General features: G+C 46.3%; 1 protein-coding gene across 1 annotated transcript in view; it reads right to left on the bottom strand.

Annotated features, from left to right (window-relative positions):
- LOC141985160 (myb/SANT-like DNA-binding domain-containing protein 7) overlaps window positions 1-13148 on the bottom strand; it is a 59825-nt gene extending 46677 nt beyond the window's left edge. The window contains exon 1 of the mRNA XM_074949011.1: window positions 12377-13148. Coding sequence (XP_074805112.1) covers window positions 12377-12430 — 54 coding nt within the window. The 5' untranslated portion in view covers window positions 12431-13148. The remainder of the gene's footprint in view (window positions 1-12376) is intronic.
- Window positions 13149-13568: the final 420 nt, after the last annotated feature.

The following is a 13568-nucleotide window of genomic DNA, read 5'->3' as shown; positions in this document are numbered from 1 at the left end:
GAAAGGTTTTTACATAGCTGACCTTTTGTTCCAATTTGGAATGGATGTATTTTTTTAAATGTGAAATTTTCTGCAGGAGAAAAATTCCAGTTCCTGCACAGCTCTCTCACAGGTGCATGCGCAAGGGGCATCCTTCTTCATTCCAGGAGCCGCAGGAAGTGTACCCTGCTCTTGGGTCCTCTCACCCTTGGAGACAGGCAGAAGTGGGGAGTGCACTACTTACTCCAGCAGCAAGGGGTGTCCGCTTAGTTGGGGGACCAGGGCTGCTGTATTTTTAGCCTTCTGGCACACAGTGCTCTGCTGGGCTGGTGTTGATGGACCTCCCCGACTCCACACTCTGAACAGTGGGTCTTGGAGTTAACAGTCCATTGAGTTACATGGGGTAGTTCACCACATTCAGAGCTGTTATTTCAGGCGGACTGCAGACTGGACACACATAGCTGCATCAGTTATGCTCAGATCATGTTTCAAACTTTTCTTCAGTCATGAGTGCTAGATGCTTGCATTTTTTTTTTAAATGAAAGCTGAGATTCTGAATTAATCATGACACAAGGAGTTTAGGCCCTATTCCTACATAGTATCTATGCCTCAATCCATCTTTGAGTGTATTTATTTTCTTCACAATAAAGACACTGGAATGAATTAACTGCCATTTGTCCTGCTTTGGCATGCTATCTTACAGTAAAGTTCAGTTTTGCCCAAACCCCTGAATCATATAAAATCAGATTCAGCCAAATCCTGAAGTCCTTATTCAGGCCCATATTCAGCAAACCCCTTAAGCACATGTTTAACCCCCATTGACATAAGTGCTTTGCTGAATTGGGACATCACTTCATACTCAGGAGAAGCTTTTATTCAAGTCAATGGAAATTTTTCCTGGGTGAAAACTGGGTTTCAACTTTTCACCATTGTTTGAAGTTTCAGGAACATTGCACCTGCAAATAAAAAATCATCATCTCTTTTTATCCCATTTAGTTTTTTTCTTCAATCTACCCCTAATTTATTTTACCACTTATGAGTATTTGTACAAGCATAAACTGAGCAGTACAGCCTTGTAAGGCATCTGGTCAAGAGGCAGAATTAAACTTGTCATGATTAAGAGATTTGCCATAAAGGCAAGCAAAGAGCTCATTCCTCTTTCATTGATTCCATTTTAGGTTGTAAACCAAGAAGTGAATATTTTGTTAAAAAACCTGTGTTGTACACAATACCAGAAGGTTAAACATGATTTTTTTTTTTTAAGCAAGTGCAAGCTTTTGGCTACAACCCAGCAGACGTTTTTCTTTGTCCATTAAGATCTCCTACACAATGTTCCAGGGGAGGATGAAATTCCTTGGGTCATGTTGTTATAAACATTCGTCACCGCAAACACACTCCTAATAGAAAGAACAGGAGACAAAATGTAAGACAGTGCCATGCTGAATGTGCTCTACCTATGGAGAATCTAAAGTCAGGACCAAACCAATAAAGCCAAAGACCAAATAAGCCACCATGAGGCGATTAGAACAGACAATTTGCAGATAGTCAAGCTCAGTAAAAGTTAGGAGGAGAGAAATTGAACTCTGTCACTGTAAACATAAGACACTGTAATTTTGAGATATCAAAGGGAAGAGTTAGGTGTGTTGACTTTATTTTAAATATCTAAACAAAACAGGCAAAGTACTGAGATCTCCCTTGGGAATCTTTTGCTAAAGAGATCTTATCTAGAAGCACTTCCAAAACCAAAGAATTAGCTTAAATTTCCTCCACTTGGGCTGGAGGCTCCCCGCATCTTCATAAGAACTGTGCGGAATCTCCATGTTATCCCATCTCTTCCTATTCCCTCAGCTCCCATTACTTGGTTCTGCCACTGAACAGGCTAAGTCTGAATCACCTTTTATGCCCTGGTTTACTCTGAAAAATTAGATCGACCAAGCTATGTTGCTCAGGGGTATGAAAAAATTACACCCTGCGCACCATAGTTAGGCCAACCTATTGCCTGGTGTAGATGTAGCTACATTGATAGAAAAATTCTTATGTCAACCTAGCTACTGCCTCTCAGAGGGGTGGATTAACTATAACAATGGAAAAAAAAACAAACTTTCTGTTACCATAGGAAGCATCTATACCGTGATGCTACCGTAACACAATTAAGGCACCATAGCTGTGCAGCTGTAGTGCAGGTAAATCCTCTGTCTTATTTCCCCACCCCACCATCCTCAACAGTTTTCCTAACTAGCTCAGGTAATTTGGCCTCTGCCCTAATATACAGGGCCTACCCTCAGGAGAACTGGTACTGTAAACACATTTTTTGGCATTCAACCATTGGCATGTTCCGAGTCAAACTAGAGGAGAGAAATCCATGTACCCTGACACGACCACTGGTCTATAATTCGTGCACCTGAACTCTCCCACATTCCACAGGGATAGATTAAAGGGTTGGCTGATGCTACCTCCACAGACACTGCACCATCAGTTCCCAGCCAATCCTAAATGGGTTGTGTAAGGAGAAGAGCCGGTGGTTGGGCAAATGTCTTTCTGCTGCTTTGTCTGCACCTTTCCTAGCCAGCCAGAGTGCCATACATCCTACAGCAGGGGTCGGCAACCTATGGCACCCGTGCCAAAGATGGCACACTGCAGCCTGCCGGGGTCCCGGCAGGCAGCAGCGTGCCTTTAAAAATCCGGCCCGGCCCTCTCTTCTCCGCTCCCTGCCCCCTCCTGTGAGGGCAAGGGGCAGAAGCTTGATCCTGCCGGCTCCCCTGCCTCTTCCCACAGTGTGCTGGGTTCCTGCCTCTCCTCCTCTCCGTCCTTCCCTTCTTGCCCACCGATCAGCTGATGGCCCTTGTGAGGGAGGGGGTGGGGGAGGAGCAGAGTCAGCATGCTCGCTGCTTCTGGCGGAGGCAGAGAAGAAGCAGGGGCAAGGCCTTGGGGAAGTGGGGCATATCCCCTCCAGCCCCCTGCCATGAGCACCCCACGACCCCAGCCCACACCCCCAGCCCTCCCCCCCCCCCCACCCCCAGCCCTGCAGCCCCGCACACCCCCAAGGCCCCTGCCCTGAGCCCTGCAGCCCTCTCACACACACCCAGCCCTCTGCTTGACTCCTTCACACCCCCCACCCCCAACCCCAGCCCTGACTCTGGCACCCCCACACTTACCCACGCCCCCCCCCACCCATGCCCCAGGCCTCTGCCCTGACTCTTGCACCCCCCACACCCTGACTCCCACCCTGAGCACCAAATGGGAGCTCCTGCACCTCCGCCCCCCCACATTCCCACCTGCACCCCTCCCACCAAATGAGAGCTGCCCAGGTAAGCGCTCACACCCAAACCTCCTGCCCTAACCCTGAACCCCTTTCCTCATTCTAGCTCCTGACAAAACCCTACACCCCAAACCCCAGCCTGCTCCTTCACCCCCAGCCCTGTGCTCAGTGCACTCCCACCCTCAGCTCAGTGCAGAGAGAGGGGAAGAGAATGGCCAGAACCAGGGAGAAGGTAGGTACCCACTGTATGTGGGCAGGGCCAGGACCCCAGACTGGCAGCAGGCTGAGCAGGTCCAGCAACTGGGATCCCAGCTGGCAGGAGCCAGCGGATGGAACCCCTGAGCAGCAGCGGGCTGAGCTGCTCAGCCCACTGCTGGTCTGGGGTTCTGGCTGCCAGCCCCTTGCCAGCTGGGGTCCTGGCCGCAGGCCCTGCTCAGCCCACTGCCAGCCTAGAACCCCAGACCAGCAGCGGGCTGGCGGCATAAGATCAACATTTTAATTTAATTTTAAATGAAGCTTCTTAAACATTTTGAAAACCTTGTTTATTTTACAATACAACAATAGTTTAGTTATACAATATATAGACTTATATAGAGAGAGACACCTTCTAAAAAAGATTAAAATGTACTACTGGCATGTGAAACCTTAAATTAAAGTGAATAAATGAAGACTCGGCACACCACTTCTGAAAGGTTGCCGACCCCTGACCTACAGCATGGTGTTCTGGCCGGTTGGCTTTTAGTCCTATGCCTTGGGCCACCACTACTGATTAACTGACCATTTTCCCCTTATGGGGGAGTCCTATGGAATGGACTAGAGATTAAACCAATAAGGTTCTATAGAAATGTAATAGGATTCTGTCAAACTACTCTGAAAGCTTGTAGAATATAATAGAGAATGAAGGCTTTTTATGCAGGGTTTTATCTGTAAAACCAGCCTACATAAATCTGTGGAAGGGTGTAAATTTCTATTAAATTCAATAGGATGTTGCAGAAAACATATAGAAAAGTTATCATGTTCTATTAAATCCTATAGGACTTTTCCATAAGGCCCAAAAGTGTGATTTAACTTTTCTACAAGCAGCACTTCCTGACTGTGACTGGCAAGCAGCTCCTTCTCTGCAAGGATGGATTTTCTCCATCTTCCTTTGTTTTTAATGTTTCTTCAAATATTCAGTTTTGTCTCTTCTCCTGCTTCTCTGTTTCCATCCTTCCCCCATAATATTTTTCTTCAACATTTCCCCTGCGGCTCCTGTATTGTAGTAATTCAGAGAACATGGGTTTGTTCTGAAACTTTGTGTTTCTGGATAAACTCATGTTTAGCATTTGTGCTTTGTTTAGGGGTCTGCTAATAAACAAATCTCAAGATAACTAAACTAGTTCAGCTCCAAACTCAAAAACAAGAAGAATAAAAAGAAAGGGAACTGTAGCGATGCAATGACTCACCAGTACAGCACCTCCTGCTGGTCATCTGGGAATTAGCTTTTTTTTCTCCTGCTTATGACACACCCTCTGCAGGCCGGTGTCTCGCCTGCCACTGGCCCAGTGTCCCTCCCAGACCCTGATACCCTTTATCCTGGGGTTCTGCCCCAGCAGTACCCCCACACCCTGGGTCTCCCCTCCCAGGGGAAACCCCAACCCTCTAAACCCACCCTGCTTCAGTGGCTATTGCCAGTCATCAGCTAGCCCCTGCTCATTAGGGCAGACAGCAGTCTGTAATGGCCACTCATCATTGGCACAGGGGTAGGACCTGCTGCCTTTTCCTATCCTCAGGCTGCCCTTCTGCAGCCCCAGTACCTTTTGGCCTTAAACAAGGCCTGCAGCCTGGGGGTTTACCAGGCTGGAGCTCCCCAGCTCCCTTTGCTCTTCCCCAGCCCTGTTTTGCTTCAGGTACCTTCCTCTCAGGCAGCTAGCCCTTCCCACAGCGCTGGAGAGAGACTTCTCTAGCTCCTGGCCCCCAGCCCTCCTATCAGGGCCAGCTGGGCCCTAATTGAGCTGGCCACAGCTGTGATCAGCTACGCAGGTGCTTTCACCCAGCTGTTCTTAATCCCTTTCCCTGCTGCAGCTTTCTCCAGGGTTGCTTTTATCCCCTGTTCTGCAGGAGTGGGGCAGCTGCCCCACTACAGGAACTATTCTGCTCTCTGAAACTAGCAAACGCATCATAGTAACTGTTGCCTTGCTGGTGGAGAGATTTGGATACACGCTGAAGTATTAATGCACAATGTCATTCCTTCCTCCACTTGAATCCTGCATCTCTTCTTCCTTCACAGCATCCCTCAGCTTAACTATCCCCTTTCAAGATATATCTACACAGTGAGCTGCAGCGAGTCTCAGAGTCTGGGTTGACAGACTGTGATGGGGTGGCCTAGACCCAGAGGCCTCCTGCTAGAAACCTCAGGGTCCTACCACACTCTGTCCCTGAAAGAAGCAGAAGAAAAGTCCTTCAAGCAGCCTATAGTGGTTGTGGGGAAGCTGCCAAGGAGAGAGGCTGCAGGGAGCAGCCAATCAGGGCCCAGCAGACTCACATAAAAGGAGCTGCAGGGGCAGAGTCAATCAGTGATTGCCTGAATCTGAAGGAATGTGGATGGTGTTTCTGTCTGGTTGAAAAAGCAACAGGACCACAGACAGATCAATTGCTGGCAGGGACTCGGGGAGCAAGAGAGAGCTCCTGGCTAGCTGGTAGAATTGAAGATAGAACAGCTAGGGCCAGAAAGGATGAAGAGTCTCCAGGGAGGAAGCCCTAGGAGCATAGCCCTCATACCAGGGTTGAGGGACTATTTGAACTGGATAAAGACTGCAGACTCACCTGACCAGAATGGGGTGCTCATGAGAGGTGGGTGCCATGCTGTTACACAGACTCAGTTGGGCTTGCAGTGTTGGGCTACTCCCCTCCCCCAGGCTTCAGAGCTGTAGCTCTAGTCTGAGCTTCAGTGTCTAAACAGCTGTTGTTAGCATGGTAGCCTGAGCCCTGTGAGCCTGACAGTCTGTCAACCCAGGTTTTGAGACTCACTGCCACAAGCTCTTTAGACGTACCCTCAGATGTCTATTCCATTATGTCTCTGTTCTTTCCTCCTGCCACCCTGTAGTGGAATGCTCAACTGTATTATACTGTTCAGCCACTAGGTTTCTCTGGGTGTAACAGCTTAAATAAGGTAACTTCAGCAGTACCTGGGAGAGCATTAAAGGATCTTACAATGAACACATCTGGTGTGTATCTTCCTCAGTAAGAAGCTCTGTGACCAGCTCATATCTGGTACAGGAACATGACCCACCCAGTTCCTCTCTTCTCCATCATTCTGTCTTTGTTCTCTTCTGTTCCAAACCTCTCTGTTTTCAAACATCTCTTCTCCTTTTTCAATCCTCTTCCTAGAAAAACTAGTAATAGCCAAATCAAAAAAATAAAAATACTGTAAGTTGTTCAGTTCAGCAACCAAAACTTTATGCAAAATGTCTAAGCCTGTTGGGACCAAGATTTTAAAAACTGGGTGTCTAAAGTTAGACCCCTACGTTCATATTAAAGCACCTAAATAAGTGGACTGATTTTCAAAAGTGCTCAGCACCTCACAGTTTCCAGTGAAGTCAATCAGACATTTCTATCAGTGTCTAACTATGGATTCTGAAGTCACATTTTAGGCCTCCCATTCAAACAAACAAACAAAAAAAAAACCCAAACCCATCTTAGCTCAGCTCTATAGGCTTTCACTGAGAATCCCACAGAGGCTCTTACGTGAGACTTCCTGTTTATTGACACAAGAACATGTAGTAAGACCTTGTAGCATTTCAACATTTCCATGCGAAGTCCTAACTGGTCTCATAAAGTACAAAGCAACTGGTGAAAAATTGGGGTTGGGGAAGGGACTACATATTTTTTTAACTTTATAAAAGTTCCTTTCAAGAGATGGAGCAAAAGTTCAGGGCAATTCTTATTTTTATGTAAAATGTGCCTTTCCCTAGTTAATATAATTAATAAACTAGAAGAAAGAAATTCTGGAATGTCATATGCACTGAGAAGTGTTTGTGTTGATATGAATCCTAGGTTCCGACTTCCCCGCTAGCCAGGGGGTGCTCAACCCCCCGTCCCCCAGGTCCTGCCCCCACTCCACCCCAGACCACCTCTGCCCCACCTCTCCCCACCCCTGTTCTGCCCCTGTCCTACCTGTTTCCCTCCTCTTACTGCCCCCTCCCCTGCGGTCGCCCCGTCCCCGCTCCTCCCCCTCCCTCCCGGAGCCTCAGGCACACCGTGAAACAGCTGTTCTTCGTGGTGGGTGGGAGGCGCTGGGAGGGAGGGGCAGGAGTAGATCCATGGGGTTGCGGGTGGGCGAGAGGTGCTGGGGAGTTGGGAGGGGAGCTTGGCTGTTGGTGGGTGCTGAACACCCTCTAATTTTTCTCCGTGGGTGCTCCAGCCCCAGAGCACCCACGGAGTCAGAGCCTATGATACAAATAGTGTGCAAGAGAACAGGGCTGAGATGTGCTAGGATAAATGAGGACCTTACATATGCCTCTGTGATCCAGAAGATGCTGTGCAACTCTGGAAAGGCACCAAAAAATATTGAAGTCAGTGGGAGTAAAAGGGACTCAGGCCCCCACAGGATCAGGCCTGGGGTCAGTCCAAATGTTGGGGACTGCTTTGTTTTAGCACTGATATTCATGAGGAAGAGGAGGGGTACTTTCAGACTCCAACGAGAGATGGCTGAATTGGAATTAATTTGCAAACTGGATACAATTAACTTAGGCTTGAATAGAGACTGGGAGTGGATGTGTCATTACACAAAGTAAAACTATTTCCCCATGTTTATTTCCCCCACCCTCCACTGCTCCTCGGACGTTCCTGTTAACTGCTGGAAATGGCCCACCTTGATTATCACTACAAAAGGTTTTCTCCGCTCCGATCTCCTGCTGGTAATAGCTCATCTTAAGTGATCACTCTCCTTACAGTGTGTATGATAACACCCATTGTTTCATGTTCTGTGTGTATATAAATCTCCTCACTGTATTTTCCACTGAATGCATCCGATGAAGTGAGCTGTAGCTCACGAAAGCTTATGCTCAAATAAATTGGTTAGTCTCTAAGGTGCCACTAGTACTCCTTTTCTTTTTGTGAATACAGACTAACACGGCTGCTACTCTGAAACATCCCTTAAATAGTTATGCTTCATCAATTGCTTTAAAGAGATCTGCCTGGCAGCAAGTTACATTCTAGCTCCCCCTAGTGGATGATCAGAAATATGAGCCTGAGATGACATGAAGGTGATGTAACGAGACCTAACGGATAACCTAGATTTTTTCTAAAGTTAAAACAAACCCTGTTAATATTAGGAGGGCCCTGGGCCACAAGAACTGAGGGTGACCCTTCCTTCTCCTAGAGTCAGCCCAAGAGCAGCCAAATATCAGACATTTTCATATGTGTAGCTGAAGGTGGAAGAAGTCATAGCTAGCATTTCCAAATGCTCACCTTTTAACCTGCAGGGGAGTAACATATGGTGCAGCTGCTTTCACAAAGTAATGAAGGCCACCTGCTTGCATTGCAATATCATGCTGGGGATTTTTTTTAAAGGTTTGCTGCTTTATGATGTGATTTTTGTGCCATAATTGTTTCAGTGCTGAATTAGGTACTTCCAATGTCAACTGTGCTTGTCCTGTGCTGTTGGATGTGCCTGTGATCAGCACCTTTTACTTGGACCAAAACCCAACTACAGAGGTTCCATTCCCTTTCCATATCCCCATTGCCTCACCCAAGGATGTAAAAAAATACTCAGCAGCCTGAACATAAAGTAATGTGAACCACTAAGGTCTGTTGAAGGATGGGTCCAGGAAGGCCATTCACAGGCCAGGGCCAGCTCCGAAAGCAGACTCTTAGTGAGATGACATTCAGCACCTGGTTTTCTGCATCAGAGGAATCAGGAACCCTGGAGAGACCATCCAGAGCTCTTCCTCCTATCAGAAGCAGCTAGGTCATGTAGAGTCAGTGTTACCGGAAGATTTGAAAACAATTGCATTAAGCCAATGATATTGCCTACAAATGTTGCTCTTAATTTAAAACCTTTATTTTTAATTTATATTTAATTTATCTATTCTGGTAATTAAGGTTGTGGCCTGCCCTAAAGGAGGTTCCAGGGAAAGCCATGGCTGGCTAACTTTCTCTTGAAAGGACATGGATACAGCCCTCTGATCAAGAATAGACAGTCAAGCAGCAAATCTTTGAAAACAAAAGTAATATTTATTTAGAAGTGAGTGGTTATAGTAAAACAGTACAGATAGATAAAATAAGGTTACAATTAAAAAGGGAAAGAAGCGGCACGACAAATAAAAACACAACACAACAATAACAATTTCAATTTAACTCTGGCACACAGCTACTCCTTGCTTAATGTCATCATTACGTTTTTGAAATATGCGACTAAGCAAAATATTGTTAAGAAAATCCAATTTCCCCATAAGAATGAATATAAACAGGGAGGGTTAGGTTCCAGAGAAATTTTTTTTGCCAGACAAAAGACATTATATACATATACAGTATAAGTTTTAAATAACTTTAAACAAACAATTTAATACTGTACTCACCAATGATGATTGTGAAGCTTGGTTGAGGTGGTGAAGTCATAGGGTAGATGACGGTGGATCGTCTGGCTGCTCCTCTTGCTGAACTTTCCCAACTCGAAAAAACACATCTAGAGATTGTTGTTTTGCTTTCCTTTTTTTTCTTCTTTCTTTATAGCAATTTGTTATATCACCAACTCCCCTAATCACTCTGGAGTTGCGTTTCCTGTTAGGATAGTCATCACTAAGGATTTGCAAGCCAGCTTCAATCATTTGGAAAGCTTCAGAAAGACGTTTGATAGTCAAAATTCAATGGGTTGGTTCTTCTACTTCTTGGCCCTCTTCTTCCATTGCTCTCATCACCTCTAGTTGTAGCTCTTCTCCGTGTGATTGCAGAAGTTTTGTAACATCAGCTTCTTCCACCTCATCAAAACCCACTTTCTTGGCCAAGCCGAGGATATCTTTTTTCATATCAGGGACATCTTTAAATCCTTTTAAATCATTGACACATTCAGGCCACAACTTCCCCCACGCACCATTCATGCCTGCCTGAGTAACTTCAGCCCAGGACTCACCAATGCTATTGATGCACTTGAGGATGTTGTAGTCACGCCAAAATTGCCGAAATGTAGGCTTGTCTTCCCCATTGGTGCCTATGATGACTGAGCTGGTCTAAAGTACTGCATAAGTAATATGCCTTAAATGCAGCGATGGCTCCTTGGTCCATGGGTTGGATGAGTGATGTGGCGTTAGGTGGCAGAAAGACAACTTTGACATTTTCGCACAGGTTGTCCAGGTTGATTGGATGAGCCGGTGCATTATCAATAAGTAATAAAATCTTGAAATCAAGATTTTCCTTGGCACGGTATTCCTTCCATGCAGGGACGGCAGAGAGAGTCAGCCATTCTGAAAAAATAGCTCCAGTTATCCGCGCCATCTTATTCGATTTCCCAATGACCCAAAGGTGCTCCTTTGAAAATTCCTTGAGCGCTCATGGTGTTTCAGAGTGGTACGCTGTCAGGGGTTTCATCTTCATGTCTCCAGCAGCATTACAACCTAGAAGCAAGGTTAGGTGGTCTTTAGCTGCTTTAAATCCGGAAGCTGTCTTCTCCTCTTGGGAAAATGAAACTCCATTCAGGCATTCTTTTCCAGGAGAAGCCTGTTTCATCAACATTGAAGACTTGCTTAGGTGAATAGACGCCTTCCTCGATTATTTTCTTGAGATAGTTGGGGAATGTTTTAGTTGCTGCAGTATCAGCACTATTGGCCTCACCGGACATCTTGATGTTACGCAGGTGGAAGGACCTCTTGAACCGATCAAACCATCCCTGACTTGCCATGAACATCCCTGTCTATGATCTTTCACCTTGGTCTCTCTTCAAATTGTCATACAAACTTTTTGCCTTAGCTTGTATCACTAGCAAACTTAGAGGTGTGTTCTGCTGGTTGTGGTCCTCTATCCACACTGCGAGAAGATGCTCCATGTTTTCCATCAAACTGCTTCTTGATCAACTTATTTTAGTAGCACTAAGTGGTGTTACACACTGAGCAGTAGCCCTGATCTTGTTGGCATTACTCCGAATTGTTCTCACAGTGGTCAGAGTAAGACCTAGAGCGATGCCAGTGTCTACTGCACACTCACCTGCATCAAAACACCTTAAAACATCTCATTTAATACCCAAACTAATGGTTTTCCTGGTTTTCTTACTGCTACCGCTAGGCACTCCACTATCACTTGCTGGGCGTTTTTGACTCATGATACTGGGTGATACAATCACAACGGGTTAGAAATGTTCAGGGAATACTGACACAGCGTAAACAATGGCTGCCACACTGAAGCAGGAGTGTCGCTTGGCTTACGTCACAAAGTAGTTACCTACTAGCAGGGGGTGGCCAAACTACATTATAACAGAACATTGTATGACTTTAAACGAGTATGCTCTCTAATAGACCAGCGACATAATAACGAAACAACGTTAACCAGGATGACGTTAAGTGAGGAGTTACCGTATAACAATATAATCATTAACTTAATATTCTATAACTTATAACAATATAATAATTGAACATGTAACCATATATTAAACATTCAATATTAAATACTTAAAACTAAGCATCTAGTAAGCACTGGCCTGGCAATTACTAAATGGGTAGGAGAAGAACTCAGACCACAGGCATTCAGCTTTATTTACAATTGAAACCCATACGCTCTAGGATAGTGGTGGGCACCGGTGGCCCGTGGGCTGCATGTGGCTCATCAGGGTAATCTGACTGTGGGTGGCGAGACATTTTGCTGACATTGACTGTCTGCAGGCACGGCCCCCCGCAGCTCCCAGTGGGCACAGTTCACCGTTTCCAGCCAATGGGAGCTGTGGGAGGCGGCGGCCAGCATGTCCCTGCAGCCTGCTGCTTCCTGCGGCTCCCATAGGCTGGGAACAGTGAACTGCAGCCATTGGGAGCTGCGGGGGGCTGTGCCGGTGGATGGTCAACGTCAGCAAAATGTCTCGCCGCCCACAGTCAGATTACCCTGATGAGCCACATGCGGGCCACAGGTTGCCCACCACTGCTCTAGGATGTTAAAATAGAAGAAAATTCAACTTACAAATTCAAAAGTCCCTCTGAACTGTCTTACAAGGTCCTTCTGCTCTGTCTCCATTAGGGATCGTTTGTAAATTTAGGGAGCGCAGGTTCTCTGGTGAGTTCACCGCAAGCTGCTGTGGAGGTAAATGCTGCTCCGTGGTGGCAGGGACTGAAGCCCGTTGGTAGCTGCTGCGGTGGCTGCTGCAGTGGCCTCCTGCTGTCTGGGTAGCAGAAGCGGCTGTTGCCGGGGCAACCTTGGAACCCTGGGAGGGCTGCTGTTACCCCAACTGCAAGAGCTGCTCGGGAACGAGGCGAGCGAGCGTGCGTTGCGGTGCTACCGTGCGGCGTGGCTGGGATGCCATTGCTGTGGCTTGTGGTGCTGCTGCAGTAGTAGCTGCTTTGCGAGCGATGGCCTCTAGGGAGCATTGTCGATGCTTCTGATAGTGGGTAGCTAGCTTCTTTGCTGCTTGCTGTAAGGAAATAGTTAGCTTTCTTACCCAGCAGGGTTCCGCTGGTGTGGTTGCTGCAGCTCTGTGGGCGTCTTCTTTCTTCCGGGTGGCCTGCAGCGTTCCGCTCTCCTTCAGGTCCCTGTCCCCTAAAAGGGTTTAGCCTGCTGGCTGTCACCTTTATATATGATTTGCAGCTCATTAGCGATAATTTGGCTGAATTACGATAATAATCAGCTTTCAGGGATTTGCATATGCTAATTTATGTCGTGTACCAACATGACACTCAAGCTCAGCCAATCAGCTTCCAGTTAGTCACATGTACTTGTCGGTCCTCCTCCCATAGACTTCTATGGGCTCAATGTATTCCTACTCAGTTTTTCAGTTGACCTGTGGATGAACCCTAGCTACTTCCTGTTTGAAAGTCCCATGTATTCCTATGGGCTACAATGTATCTGTCTGGGATTTTGCTGAGTCATTCCCCACAGGAAGTGGAATTCACCGTTGCATCACAGAAAGTGAAGTTATTACATCATATGCAATGGACCCCTATGTGCCCTAGAAACTACAGTATTCTTAATTTTTATTTAATTAAAGACTTATTCCTAAAACAAATTACTATCCTAAGCATTCCAAAGGGTCCTGATACTATTGTCACTCATTTTATGTCCAATTAATCAGTTTATAATTTTTCCGAATTTAAACCCTTTCCGAGGTTTTTCTGCAAATTTCCAATTTAAAGGTTTTTTGCCCACACTACTCCTTTGG

This window comes from Natator depressus, chromosome 3 (assembly GCF_965152275.1).
Source record: "Natator depressus isolate rNatDep1 chromosome 3, rNatDep2.hap1, whole genome shotgun sequence".
Classification (NCBI taxonomy): Eukaryota; Metazoa; Chordata; order Testudines; family Cheloniidae; genus Natator; species Natator depressus.
This window is presented reverse-complemented; position numbering and strand designations above follow the sequence as displayed.